Source organism: Eulemur rufifrons, chromosome 6 (genome assembly GCF_041146395.1).
Source record: "Eulemur rufifrons isolate Redbay chromosome 6, OSU_ERuf_1, whole genome shotgun sequence".
Lineage (NCBI taxonomy): Eukaryota > Metazoa > Chordata > Mammalia > Primates > Lemuridae > Eulemur > Eulemur rufifrons.
The window spans coordinates 97,360,538-97,372,428 of record NC_090988.1 but is presented as its reverse complement, the minus strand read 5'-3'; the positions used below and the strand labels follow the sequence as shown (position 1 = coordinate 97,372,428).

The 11,891-nt window shown below is 55.2% G+C and overlaps 1 protein-coding gene and 1 non-coding gene across 5 annotated transcripts; one reads left to right on the top strand and one right to left on the bottom strand.

Annotated features, from left to right (window-relative positions):
- Nucleotides 1–1,509: 1,509 nt before the first annotated feature.
- On the bottom strand, nucleotides 1,510–1,635 carry LOC138385629 (U4atac minor spliceosomal RNA). The gene has a single exon (XR_011233849.1). It is a non-coding gene; the product is annotated as a U4atac minor spliceosomal RNA (small nuclear RNA).
- A 1,942-nt stretch (nucleotides 1,636–3,577) lies between these two features.
- Nucleotides 3,578–11,883, top strand: PPP2R5B (protein phosphatase 2 regulatory subunit B'beta). 4 transcript variants are annotated; one of them, XM_069471628.1, is made up of 14 exons: nucleotides 3,578–3,872; nucleotides 4,321–4,764; nucleotides 5,478–5,674; nucleotides 6,289–6,390; nucleotides 6,553–6,645; nucleotides 6,769–6,899; nucleotides 8,054–8,113; nucleotides 8,212–8,320; nucleotides 8,812–8,865; nucleotides 8,938–8,988; nucleotides 9,123–9,242; nucleotides 10,147–10,274; nucleotides 10,547–10,648; nucleotides 11,114–11,883. In XM_069471628.1, the coding sequence occupies exons 2-14, from the start codon at nucleotides 4,566–4,568 to the stop codon at nucleotides 11,259–11,261; spliced, it is 1,494 nt and encodes a 497-aa protein (XP_069327729.1). In that variant the 5' UTR covers nucleotides 3,578–3,872; nucleotides 4,321–4,565; the 3' UTR covers nucleotides 11,262–11,883. The 4 variants fall into 4 exon arrangements, with proteins under 4 accessions (XP_069327729.1, XP_069327728.1, XP_069327726.1 ...); XM_069471627.1 differs by having other exon boundaries at nucleotides 4,402–4,764; nucleotides 8,812–8,988; XM_069471625.1 differs by having other exon boundaries at nucleotides 8,812–8,988.
- Nucleotides 11,884–11,891: the final 8 nt, after the last annotated feature.

Genomic DNA, 11,891 nt, shown 5'->3' with positions numbered 1-11,891 from the left:
TGTGTGATGTCCTAGGCCCTGGGCTCCCTACTTACATGCCTTATCTCATCAGCTCTGCTCTTCACCATAGGCTCATGAGGGAGGCAATGTTAATACCCCAACTTTTGCAGGAGGGGAAACTGAGACTATGCACATAGTGCTGTGGAGCAACACTTCTTCCAAAGGCAGTGGGTCTCAACACAGTGTTCTGGGAGAGAGGGGGAAGAGACAAAGGCAGTGGAAATAAAAGGGCGCATTCTCCTGGAGTCCAGGAAAAGTTGTTCTTGTGTCCTGTCGAGGAAGGGGTGATCATTCCCTGCTCTGGGAATGGGATGTACCATGTGCAAAGGCTCGGGACACAGGGTCATTCCCTATATCTAGGCCCCCAGCTCCCCTCTGAGGAGTCTGCTTCCCGAGTCTACTTTCCTCCGCTGAGGTGGACTCCAGGGTCAGGCTCTACTCACATCTGTCTCTCATTATATTAACAACTTGACTGGCTGGCACACCTGTCTCTTAGGAGTTGTGCCTGTGAGTCCATTCCTGAGCCTGAGCCACAGCAGATTAGATAGGACTGAGAGGGGGCACCAAGGTCTTTCTGCCATCTTCCCCAATCACTTCACCACAAGCTCCACAGAAAACCAACTTCAAAGACAGTCATTCCACAATCTAGCCCAGGCCTTGCAGCAGAAGCTGAAGGAGTAAATGAAAAATACTGGCAGATTAAAGGAGACAGTATTCTTTTTGGAGAGAAGGTGGTGACAGGGACTCCATGGGGCATTTCTGGGATAACATCCCAAGCCCCACTTTAGGTCCCGCAGTCCAAAAAAATACACTGGCCCTGGGCACTGCATTAGGGAGCTTCTACTGGACAATTGGATCCCGGTCAACCCAAGAGGTCTGGGGAAGATTCCTCCCCATGGAGAGCAAAAGGGGAGGGCCAGGCTTTGCCCAGGAGGGAGGCTCCTGGGGGGGGGGCCTCCCCACCTCAGATTAGGTGGGAACTCATCAGGTAAACAGCAAGCTCTAGGCCTCAGGGGCCCTGACCTGAAGGATTCTCTCCCTTCCCCCAAGGGATGGCACACCCTCTGGGAATTGTCCTCAGTAGGATCAGGATAGGTGTGGAAGGGATCATGGAAGGCGGCCTGGGGGGCTGTAGCTTTTTGGTCCTTCCTGGAAGGCTTAGATTTTATTTGAGGGAAGGGCTTTCCAGGAGAAAGAGAGGCCTATCTTTTCAAGGCTGGGTGGAGCTGGAGGGAGGAGGTCACCAGGAAGATGACAAGGCCAGAGGAGCTCCACCAGGTAGCTCAGGGGCAGCCATGAGGAGTGTAGCAGGATCTGGACACATCTAAAAAAAATTTCATCTATGAATATGCTAAATACCATTGAATTGTACAACTAAAATGGATGAATTTTTTTAGTTTGTAGTTTTCTTTTGAATATTTTTCTATCATTGCATATCACAATGTAACATATTTTACTCAAATTGTGGTAAAACATACATAACATAAATTTCACCATCTTAATACCTTTTTTTTCCAAAATTGCACCAAGGTAAAGCCAAGCTCTAGTTGATAGGGGCATGTTGTGCAAGCGTTAGCAGTACTGCCCTCACTACACACTCATTGGACAGTAGCACGACCCTAAGAAAAGGATAGTTAATACCATTTTTAAGTGTACGGTTCAGTAGTGTTAAGAATATTCACATTGTTGTACAACCAATTTCTGGAACTTTTTCATCTTGCAAAACTGAAATATTATATCCATTAAACAAGGACTCCAAAATGGGTGAATTTTATGGTATGTGAATGGTATCTCAATAAAGACATTAAGAAAAGGATTTTCAACCCTGCATCCCCCAGGTGACATTATGCCTATTTTGAGACCCAGTTCAAATGCTACTTCTTCCAGAAGTCTTATGCCTCTCCTCCACCCTTCAGTCCCCCAGTCCTCAAATGGACCATCTCCTTTGCACAGAGCACCAGCCATCCATGGTCAGTCTGGCCTTGGGACCAGGGCACTGGCTCCCAGGAGGCCTGTGTTGGCGGGCTGGAGCCAGCTGGGATGTGGAGGCCTGGGCCCCAGTACCAGGTTTTGGTGACAAGCTGTGTGACCTTCTCCTCTCTGGGCCTTGGGCTCCTTGCCTAGCTATAGAAAGCTCTGTGGGCCGGTCTTGCCCCAGCTTGTTCAGGGATGTGGAAGAAGCTTCACTTCCTGACCTGGGATGTAGGCAAGGAAGGAGATTATGGATTCCCAACTGACACACGAGGACACAAAGAGCCAGGTGGGCAAGGACTGCTGAAGATTCCTGAGAAGTGGAATGCTAGCTGGGTCGCCGGTGATATAGTCGTGGATCCCAGCCTGGCTAAACTGCAGGCCTCAGTACAGACCTCTGCTTTCCATTGCTCTAGCATGGGGGCTCCTCTTGGGCACTCAGGCTCCCTCTGCAGCAGGGAGGATGGCTAGGTGGTTCTTCTGGAGCACTGAATGGTCACCAGGGCCCAACCAAAGCAGGGTGCAGCAGACTCTGAAAAGGGCCTAACCCTCTCCTCGATCTCTCTGTCCAGTCTCCTCTCCCTTTTCTGCTACTCAGCATAGACCAGTTGTTCATCTAGGCAAAATTCCAGGGTGAAGATTTCACAGGAGTGCAGGAGATGGAGTTCAGGGAAATAAAGGGGGTTGGGGTCCAGGGTCCTAGGAAGGGGACCCAGGACTGTAGGCTGGGGACTTGTGGCCAGAATGCCAAACTCCTAGAATCCCACCTGTGTCCTGAACACCCAGCAGCAGGATTTTGAAGGAGATACTCCTCCCTCTCCCTGGCCCTCCCCACACATCTTAGGGCCCAGAGAGTCTGGGAGATCCATGAGGAGGCCAGATTGCCTGGTAGGGGGCAGTGGCAGCCCCCGGAGAAAACCTCCTGCTCTCATGCTTTACCACTCCAGGGCTGGCCCTTTAAACTCAAGACCATGATGTCACCATAGACAGCAAGGGACAGGAGGGGGACTGCAGGCCTGAGGATGGACTGCATTTCCCAGCAGCCTCTGGTGAACCACACCCCTCCCAGCAGGCACTGACTCATTGCGGACAATTAACTAGTCCAGTGCCGGTTTCCAAGGGATTTCTGAAGTGTCTGGCCATCTTGGGGTGATGGTGGGGTTCCCATGGGCATAGATGACCCAGGCCAAATCCGAGGGCCTGGCATAGCATGCTGGGCCTCTTTCCTCCCAGTGTTCTGGCATCACCACCAGTTTCTTTTTTTTTTGCCCTCCCCAGGACCGCCAGTTTCCCGATGCAGACTCCTGAGTCCTCCTCTCTCCCTGTACAGTCTCCCTTCCAGAGTCCAGGGGTCCAGTCCCCAGCTACAGCCCATCCCACTCTGCTCTCTGGCTTCAAAAGCTGCAGCCTTTGCCCGGAGTCCTCCTTTAGGGTTTACCCGCTTCAGTTTGGTAGCTCCCCTTAAAGGGTGCGGGGACTACATCTCCCAGCGGCCCCGGGGCCTTCCTGTCGCAGGCCCCGCCCCGCCAGCCCGCCGGGAGGTGCGGGCCGGGCGGGGGGAGGTGACTTGATGTCATCCTGAGCAGCTGGGCGGCGGGTGCCGGTGCGCACCGAGCCGTGGCTCCCGCTGCGCTGCACCCCGTTGGGTCGGAGTCCCAGGACTTCAGCGGAGGTCCGCGCGCTGCCCAGGCCAGCGTGGAGCCCGCCATTTGCCCGGCCCCGACCCGGGGCTGAGCTGGGGGCATGCTCCAGCCCCCCCGGAGCCCGGGAGAGAACCCAGGAGCGCCGCCGCCCAGTCCCAGCGCCCCGAGCAGAACCGCCGCAAAGGAGCCCTGAACCACCGCCCCCCTCCCCACGGGCAGCCTCCAGGGGTTGGCGACCAAAGTCTGGGTTTCTGAGAAGTGAGTGTTCCCCCCCCCATGAGGTTTGGGGGGCCAGGAAGGAGGAGCTCAGGCGGGGGAGGGTGTCGGGTTCTAGGAGGGGGCTGGCATGGGGATACGGCCTCGTTCTTGGGGGCGCCCATAGTGGCAGGCGTTAGTGGAGCAGGGTTTCATTCTGTAAAGGGCTAGGGATGAGAAAGGGGTTCCCATTCTGAGAAGGGGGCTGGCTTGGGGATAGGCCCTATTCTGGGAGCAGTTATTTTGGAGCCTGGGGCCCTTCAGTCTGGGAGAAGGGAGGAACACGTCCACGATGGGAGGGGGCTGCACCCTGGGCAAGGATAGGAGGGAAAAGCAGACATGGGCACCCAGCTGCAGCCCCACGGGCTATCTGTCCTGAAAGAACTGACTGGCTCTCTCTGTCTCTTTCTTGCTGACCTTTCTGCCCCGACTTCATTTTCAAAAAAGCCAGGGTGGGAACCCTAACTGGACTCTTCAGGACCCCGAGGAAGGACCTGAGCCATCCTCCTTTCTACCCTGCCTGCCCCCCCAGGACCGGGCAGTTGCCGAAGGCCCTGGGGGGGGGCTCAGGACTGTGGTTGTGCCCCCCCCTCCGACAGGATGGACCCAAGTTAGTCTGCCCAGCCTCACCCAGCATCCTCCAGGCCCAGAGAGAACCCCAAGGGCTCTGAAAGCTTGACCTGCTGCCTGTCCGCCATGGAGACGAAGTTGCCCTCTGCAAGCACCCCCACAAGCCCCTCCTCCCCAGGGCTGTCGCCTGTGCCCCCACCCGACAAGGTGGATGGCTTCTCCCGCCGGTCCCTCCGCAGGGCCCGGCCCCGGCGCTCCCACAGCTCTTCTCAGTTCCGCTATCAGAGCAATCAGCAAGAGCTCACACCACTGCCCCTGCTCAAAGGTGAGCTAGCTGCTGGCTGCTGGGGTACCTGAGCCCCAGAGGGGAACAGCAAGGCCAGCTGTGAGAAGCAGCTCACCCCTAGCCCTCTCTGCTGACGCATGGCCTGACTGGCCTGTCATCCCTGGAGGTGGGGCATCTGAAGGTGGCACCACCCTGGGGGGCAGATCAGGGCTAAAGGTGGGGCCTGCAGCCCGGGTTCCAGGAGGCCACTGTCAGCCCAGCTAGCTGCTGGGGTCCTGGAGCAGGTGCTTGGCCTGGCTCCCTGTGATCACCATGTGGCCTCCATCCCCACCCCTGGCCTATAGGGCTGGACTGGCTGGGCCAGAGGGCACCCTAGACATCCTTGGCCCTGAGCCCTTTCCCACTTCTGGCACTTAGAGCAGGGTGCCACCTATGAGAAGGAGGTAGTGGCTGTTTGGGGCACCTGTGGAAAGCTCACATATCCGGGGCTTGTGATCTTGCTTTAAAATCAGGCCATCGGAACTCTCTGAGCCTGAATTAGGAGGAAGAGAAGAAGCTCCCCTAACCCTTAGGAATGGAGGATGGGAAAGGTGTTGTTTGCTCCTGCAAGGAGGGGGAGATGGCACAAGAGCACAGAGTCTGGGGACAGCAGAGGTGGCCTTGAGAACCAGCCTTAGAGATTAGGAGGGTCCACCCCTGCCCAGACCTGTGGCAGCTGGAGCCCTGGCTCAGCCCCCTCCCTCCCTCCTCAGATGTGCCGGCCTCGGAGCTGCACGAGCTGCTGAGCCGGAAGCTGGCCCAGTGTGGGGTAATGTTTGACTTCTTGGACTGTGTGGCCGACCTAAAGGGGAAGGAGGTGAAGCGGGCAGCACTCAATGAGCTGGTGGAGTGTGTAGGGAGCACCCGGGGTGTCCTCATTGAGCCTGTCTACCCAGACATCATCCGCATGGTAAGCGCCTAGCACCCAGCCTCTGACGGACAGTTTAGGGGGCGTGTGAACCCTACTGACCTACCCACAGGACCACTGTGCACAGAATAACACTACACTCTTCACTTCTTGGTGTAGCCTCATGCTCCACATCTCAGATCTAACCCTCCACCCTGCTGTGTTGCTGCCAGGCACCCACTCGGGGCCTGCTGGCCTGTCCCACCTCCACACCTTTGCTTGTGCTTGCCCAAGGCCTGGGGTGCCCTTCCCCCCACCCCTTACCTTCCATGGCCTGGCTCAGGTGCTGCCTCTGCCATGAAGCCACTCTGAGTGCCCAAGCTAGAAACCTCCTCTTTTCTGCCCAGAATGCCTGTAGATCTTACTGCTTTTGACTTCTGTCTTCCCCACTGGATTGTACCTGCCTAGAAGGCAGGGATGTGTCTTGTCCATCCTTGGGTCCCCAGCCCTTGGCCCAGGGCTGACACAAACTAGGTGTTTAGGTGATGATTGCCCAAGGAATGAATTGCTTGCTGGGGCGGGTGCTGAGGTCGACCCATTAGGACTTTGAATGAGGGAACACCCTGGCTTCTGCCTTCAAGGGCTCTTCCTTAAAGAACACTGACTCTGCCCCTCAGATCTCAGTGAATATCTTCCGGACCCTGCCACCCAGTGAGAACCCTGAATTTGACCCTGAAGAGGATGAGCCCAACCTTGAACCTTCATGGCCACATCTGCAGGTCTGGAGGGTTGGAGAAGGCAGGGATCCAAGTTGTGGAAGAGATCTGAGGAGCAGGGAGAGGGTCTCCTTAACCCCTGAACTGTTGGATGAGGGCCATAGGGTGGAGTAAGTGGGTGAGGCAGTTACTGAACTCACCTTTTTGTCTGTCCCCCTCCGCCAGCTGGTATATGAGTTTTTCCTGCGTTTCTTGGAGAGCCCAGACTTCCAGCCCTCTGTAGCCAAGAGATATGTGGATCAAAAGTTTGTTCTGATGGTGAAGTGGGGAGCCCAGGCTGGGTGGTAACATGAGGCAGGGGTGGGCTCTCTGAGGGGCCTGGGATAGGGTGGAAGCAATCTGGGTTGACCGCTCACCTGATCCCAACCCTGGGTTCTACAGCTCCTGGAACTGTTTGATAGCGAGGACCCCAGGGAGCGTGAGTACCTCAAGACTATCCTGCACCGGGTCTATGGCAAGTTCCTGGGTCTCCGGGCCTACATCCGCAAACAGTGCAACCACATCTTCCTCCGGTGAGTGGCTGCTGCTTGCCTGGCAGGGACCAGGGGAGAGAGAGAGAGCTGTTGGGGAGAAGACGGAGGCAAAGGCTCCCAGGCTGTGTGGACTTTGTGGAGCTCTGGTTTATAAAGTTCTTTATTGGTAACATATTACATAGTACAGATTATACAAAGCCTGCGATATCTGCAGGGAGTGGGTATTTATTTCCATTTTATAGATGAGAAAGTAGACACCAAGGGAGATGAAGTAGTTTGCAGGGACTAGGTCAGTCCAGGGGCCTAAGATAGGGCCTAAATTTTCTGACCCTTATTGCACTGGGCCAAAGAGAGATTCTTTCAGCAAACATATTGAGCACCAGCACGCAATGGGCCTCTGGGGATCACATGGCCTTGTAGTTGAGACCATGGCTCTGGAGTTAGATGGCCTGCATTTGAGTTTGGTTCCAATATTTGGGTAGACTTGGGCAAATCACTTAAGCTATATCCTAGTTTCCTCATCTTTAAAAGGGGTATGCTACCAGTACTAACCGTCGTCAAGGTGAAATGAGGTGTTGCCTCCAAAGCACTCAGTATAGCTCCTGGACTGAGGTCGGGACTCTGAAACATTAGCTTTTATTGTTAGTAGCTGCAGGATAGGCAAGACGCACTCTCAGTCCTCCAGGAGCTTGTGGTCCATTAGATTCCCCACTTAGTAACTGCTGAGTCTTGATTTCTTCATCTGTATAATGGATTTAGTAAGCCCTACCTCCTGGGATAATTTTGAGAATGATGTGGCATGGAGTAGATGCTCTAAGTGTTTGTTGTTCTTTTGGTTGACTGGCGCAGAGAGTGAAGGACGTAGGCTAGGTGCCTACAGGCTGGACGGGGATCAGCTGATGAGGGTTAGGGTCTGCGGGAGGAAGAGATGGGCTGGAACACTTCACAGCAGAGAGGGTTGAGCTGGGGATTCGGTGGCAGAGGTGGCAGGGCTGAGAAGAGCGTTTCAGAGGTGGGTATGGATCTCAGCGGGGCCTGGTTTGGGACATTGGGAAGGGACCGCAGCATCTGGGTTGGGAGAAGGTTGGATTGGCAGTATGGGTGGGGGGGGGGCAAGCAGGCAGGATGCCTAAGGCGGGGCTGGGCCTACTCCGATTGCTCTGAGCATTCCTGCTCTTCTCTTCCTCTTGCAGATTCATCTATGAACTCGAGCACTTCAATGGTGTGGCTGAGCTGCTGGAGATCTTAGGAAGGTGATTATCCCTGGCCCTCAGCGGGAGCTTAGGATTTTGAAAGGCGGGATTGGGGCTGGGTCATCTGAGCCCTCCTCCTCTCTTCTCCCAATCCTCAGCATCATCAATGGCTTTGCGCTGCCCCTGAAGACGGAGCACAAGCAGTTCCTGGTTCGCGTCCTGATTCCCCTACACTCTGTCAAGTCACTGTCTGTCTTTCACGCCCAGGTGAGGCCCAGCCCTGGCCCTGATGCAGCAGGACCTTCTGACAGAGTCAGAGCAGCCCGTGGGGCCTGGAGGTCATGGGATCCCATCCCACTTTATAATTCTTTTCCACCTACCTTAGGGAATTCCCACTGGCCCTTTAAGGCTGACCTGTGAAGCTTCCCCAGCCCCTTCCCTTTCTACCTGCCCTAGGCAGAGTTAAACTCTCTTCCTTCTATATTCCCAAAGATTTTGATGCAGAATTCTATTATGGAACCTTCTGCAAAATTTATAAGGATTAGTTTGCTGAATATTTCCTCCATGAGATCATTGTATTCCCAGCACACCAGTCCTGATGCCTGGTACATCCTAGGCAGGCAGTAAATGCTTGGTGAGTAAGAGAGTGAGGCAGTAAGTGAGCAGGTGTCTGGCATCCTGTCCTGGGAAGCCAGTCTTTGGCACCTGGTCGCCTCCTGACCCCTGTCTTCCTTCTCTCCACCCATCACCCCTCGCAGTTGGCATACTGTGTAGTGCAGTTCCTGGAGAAGGATGCCACCTTGACAGAGCACGTGAGTACTTCTGGGGGAAGGTGGGCCCCTCACCTCTGCCGGTCTGACTCCTTTCTGCCTCAACCCCGACAGGTGATCCGGGGGCTGCTCAAATACTGGCCAAAAACCTGCACCCAGAAGGAGGTATGAAGGGCTTTGATGCCCACCAGAGGGAGGTTGGGAGGGCTCGGCTTCCAGAGGCAGTCAGGTGTGTGTGTGTTGGGGGGAGATGTGAGCTGCTGTCCCTCTGTCCCTGTTCCCTCCCCCACTCCACCCAGGTGATGTTTCTGGGGGAGATGGAAGAGATTCTGGATGTCATCGAGCCTTCCCAGTTCGTAAAGATCCAGGAGCCTCTCTTCAAGCAGGTGGCTCGCTGTGTTTCCAGCCCCCATTTCCAGGTGTGAGGCGGGATGTGCAGGGTGGGAGCAGGGGTATGGCCTGGGAAGGCTGGCCAGTTGACCTAGCCTTGCTCCCTCTGTCCTCAGTTTCTCCTCCAGTCCTAGGTCTGATAATGGGGAGATGTTGGACTTAGGGCCAGGAGCCCTAGGGTCAAGCCTCATGTCTGCCTTCTGCTGAGGGGCCTTGGGCAAATCACTTTACCACTCCAGTTCTGATTAAGGCTTCTCACCTGTAAAATGGGCCAAGAACAATCTTTGCACAGCGGGGTGATGAGGATTGAAGAGATCGTGAGTGTAGACACGTTTGGTAAACTGAAATGTGCTTCAGAGTAGGGTGGAGGATTGTGACCACTTTCTCCCCTTTTTTAGTGGCCTTAGATTTCAGAAGATCCACCTTAGGACTCAGCCAGGCTTCCCCACCTCATCCCAGCTACTGTAACTCATGTTCTCCTGCATGTGTGCACCGACTTTCTCCCATTCTTATGAGCCATGACCTCCTGGAAGTCAGTTCTTCCTCACAGTGACCCTGGTACTTCAGTTTATTAAACACCTTAAAGTCCAGTATCTCATTTGATTCTTACAACAGTCCTGTGGAAGTCCGTATTATTAGCCCCATTTTACAGATGAGAAAAAACAGGCTGAGAGGTGAAATGCCTTCGTCCACAATCACACAGACATAGCAGAGCCTGTAGTGGAGTTACGATTTGCCCCTGAGCATTGGACTTCAAAACCAGTCCTCTTTTCTTTTCACCACATTGCTTCCTCCAGTGGGTCAGATGAGCTCTGAGTGTGGGGTGTATGGAGGTCAGAGGGCCTAGGTTTTGGGGTAGGGAAGGATACCAGACCTTCCACACACACACACAAAGCCACTGCCAGGCTCACTGTGCCATTTTGTATGCCCCAGGTTGCAGAGCGGGCTCTGTATTTCTGGAACAATGAGTATATCCTGAGCCTCATTGAGGACAACTGCCACACTGTGCTGCCTGCTGTGTTTGGGACCCTCTACCAAGTCTCCAAGGAGCACTGGAATCAGTGAGTCCCCAAGCCTTGACCTAACCCACAGAAACTGGGACCTGGGTCAGTCAGTCCAGACCCTGGGGCTACTCCTAGCTGGAGAGGATCAGAGAAAGCATCAGAACATGGCCAAGGGGGTGGTGAAAGGACAGAGAAGTGGGCAGTGCTCGTGGTGTTCAGGGCTACGTCCTGTGTTTGAGGAACAGGGACAGGCAGAATGCCGGAAAGAAAGGTGGGGCCAAATTGAAGTTGTTCTCATCTCCCCAACCCTCTCCCCTGACCCTGCCAAGAACCATCGTATCTCTGATCTACAATGTGCTCAAGACGTTCATGGAGATGAATGGAAAGCTGTTTGATGAACTCACAGCCTCCTACAAGCTGGAAAAGCAGCAGTGAGTGTGGTGGGGGGTCAGGTGTGGGGGAGAGGGAGATGAGCAGGAAGGAATCAGACCCTCATGGCTGGAGGGAACCCTAAAGGACCACCCCAAACCCTGTCTGATCAGATGCTGAAAGTCTCTCCCATGTTCCTGCCAAGTGCTGGGCCGTCCTGTGCCTGGCTGCCCACTTCATCCTCTAGTCATTCTTCCAGGTAGTTCTTCCAGGCACTGACCTGTTCTGGCTCCCTGTAGCTTCCTACCCTTCAGCCAGGGGGCCACTCAGAGCCAGGCTTGTTCATCTCCATGACGGCAGGCTGGGATAAGTCTCTCCTCAGCTCTCTTCGCTAAGCAGATGGTTCCTATGCAGTCCCAGAACAGAAAATGGTTCTGTGCCCTGCCTTTGCAGGTGGGGCAGTGGTGAGGGAGGTTGGACTGTGGGGGGGGCCCGGGTAGGGGAGCTGCCTCACCCTCTGTCCCCAGGGAGCAGCAGAAGGCCCGGGAGCGTCAGGAGCTGTGGCAAGGCCTGGAGGAGCTGCAGCTACGCCGGCTACAGGGAGCCCAGGGGACCAGGGAGGGTCCCCTCCAGCGGCTTACACCCCAGGTGTCCACCAGTGGGGGTCAGAGCTAGAGAGCCCCTCAGAAGGGGAGAAGCTAAACTCAAAGTCGCCAGCCAGTCCCGCCATCCCTTCTCCTGCCCAGGGGCCCAGAGAGACACACACCTCCCCCTGGCCTTGCCAGAGTGGCTTCTGAGGACTCCCTGCCTGGCCTAGCTTTCACTGGGGGGAGACGAGGAGAGGAGATGGTGGTCTTGGCAACAGAACTCTCAGGCCTGTATGGCAGGACTTGACCAGGGCAAGCTTGACCAGGAAGCTGCCGTCAGGGATCTTCCCCTGCCCTGCAAAGCTGGGCTCCAGGCTGCAGGCAGGCTCCTACCCCCTGCTCCCAGCCTAGGGCAAGGACACTCAGCACCTCACCTGCCCTTGCCTCGGGCCAGCTCGAGGTCCCTCCTCATCCCCACCATGGGGTCCATGGTCTATTTATTCTCGCCCAGCTCACCCTCAACACAGATACTGTCCTGGGACTGGGGCATTTTCCTTCCTTCCTCTCCCTCACCCTGTACTTCCTTGTCCCCTTTTTATTTATTGGGCACGGGGAGGGGTGAGGGCACAGGCAAGAAAAGATTCACAGTGTCCTGGGGTAAGAGTCACAGTAATAATGGTCTATCCCCCTTCCCCTGGCTGGGGGGTAGACTTAATAA

What these genes read in the sequence shown, in the direction of transcription:
- PPP2R5B (XM_069471627.1), top strand. Translation starts at nt 4,566, where the DNA reads ATGGAGACGAAGTTGCCCTCTGCAAGCACCCCCACAAGCCCCTCCTCC. An exon ending in TGTCTGTCTTTCACGCCCAG is followed by an intron (nt 8,321 to 8,811) that starts GTGAGGCCCAGC and finishes CACCCCTCGCAG; the next exon opens with TTGGCATACTGTGTAGTGCA. An exon ending in TCCAAGGAGCACTGGAATCA is followed by an intron (nt 10,275 to 10,546) that starts GTGAGTCCCCAA and finishes GACCCTGCCAAG; the next exon opens with AACCATCGTATCTCTGATCT.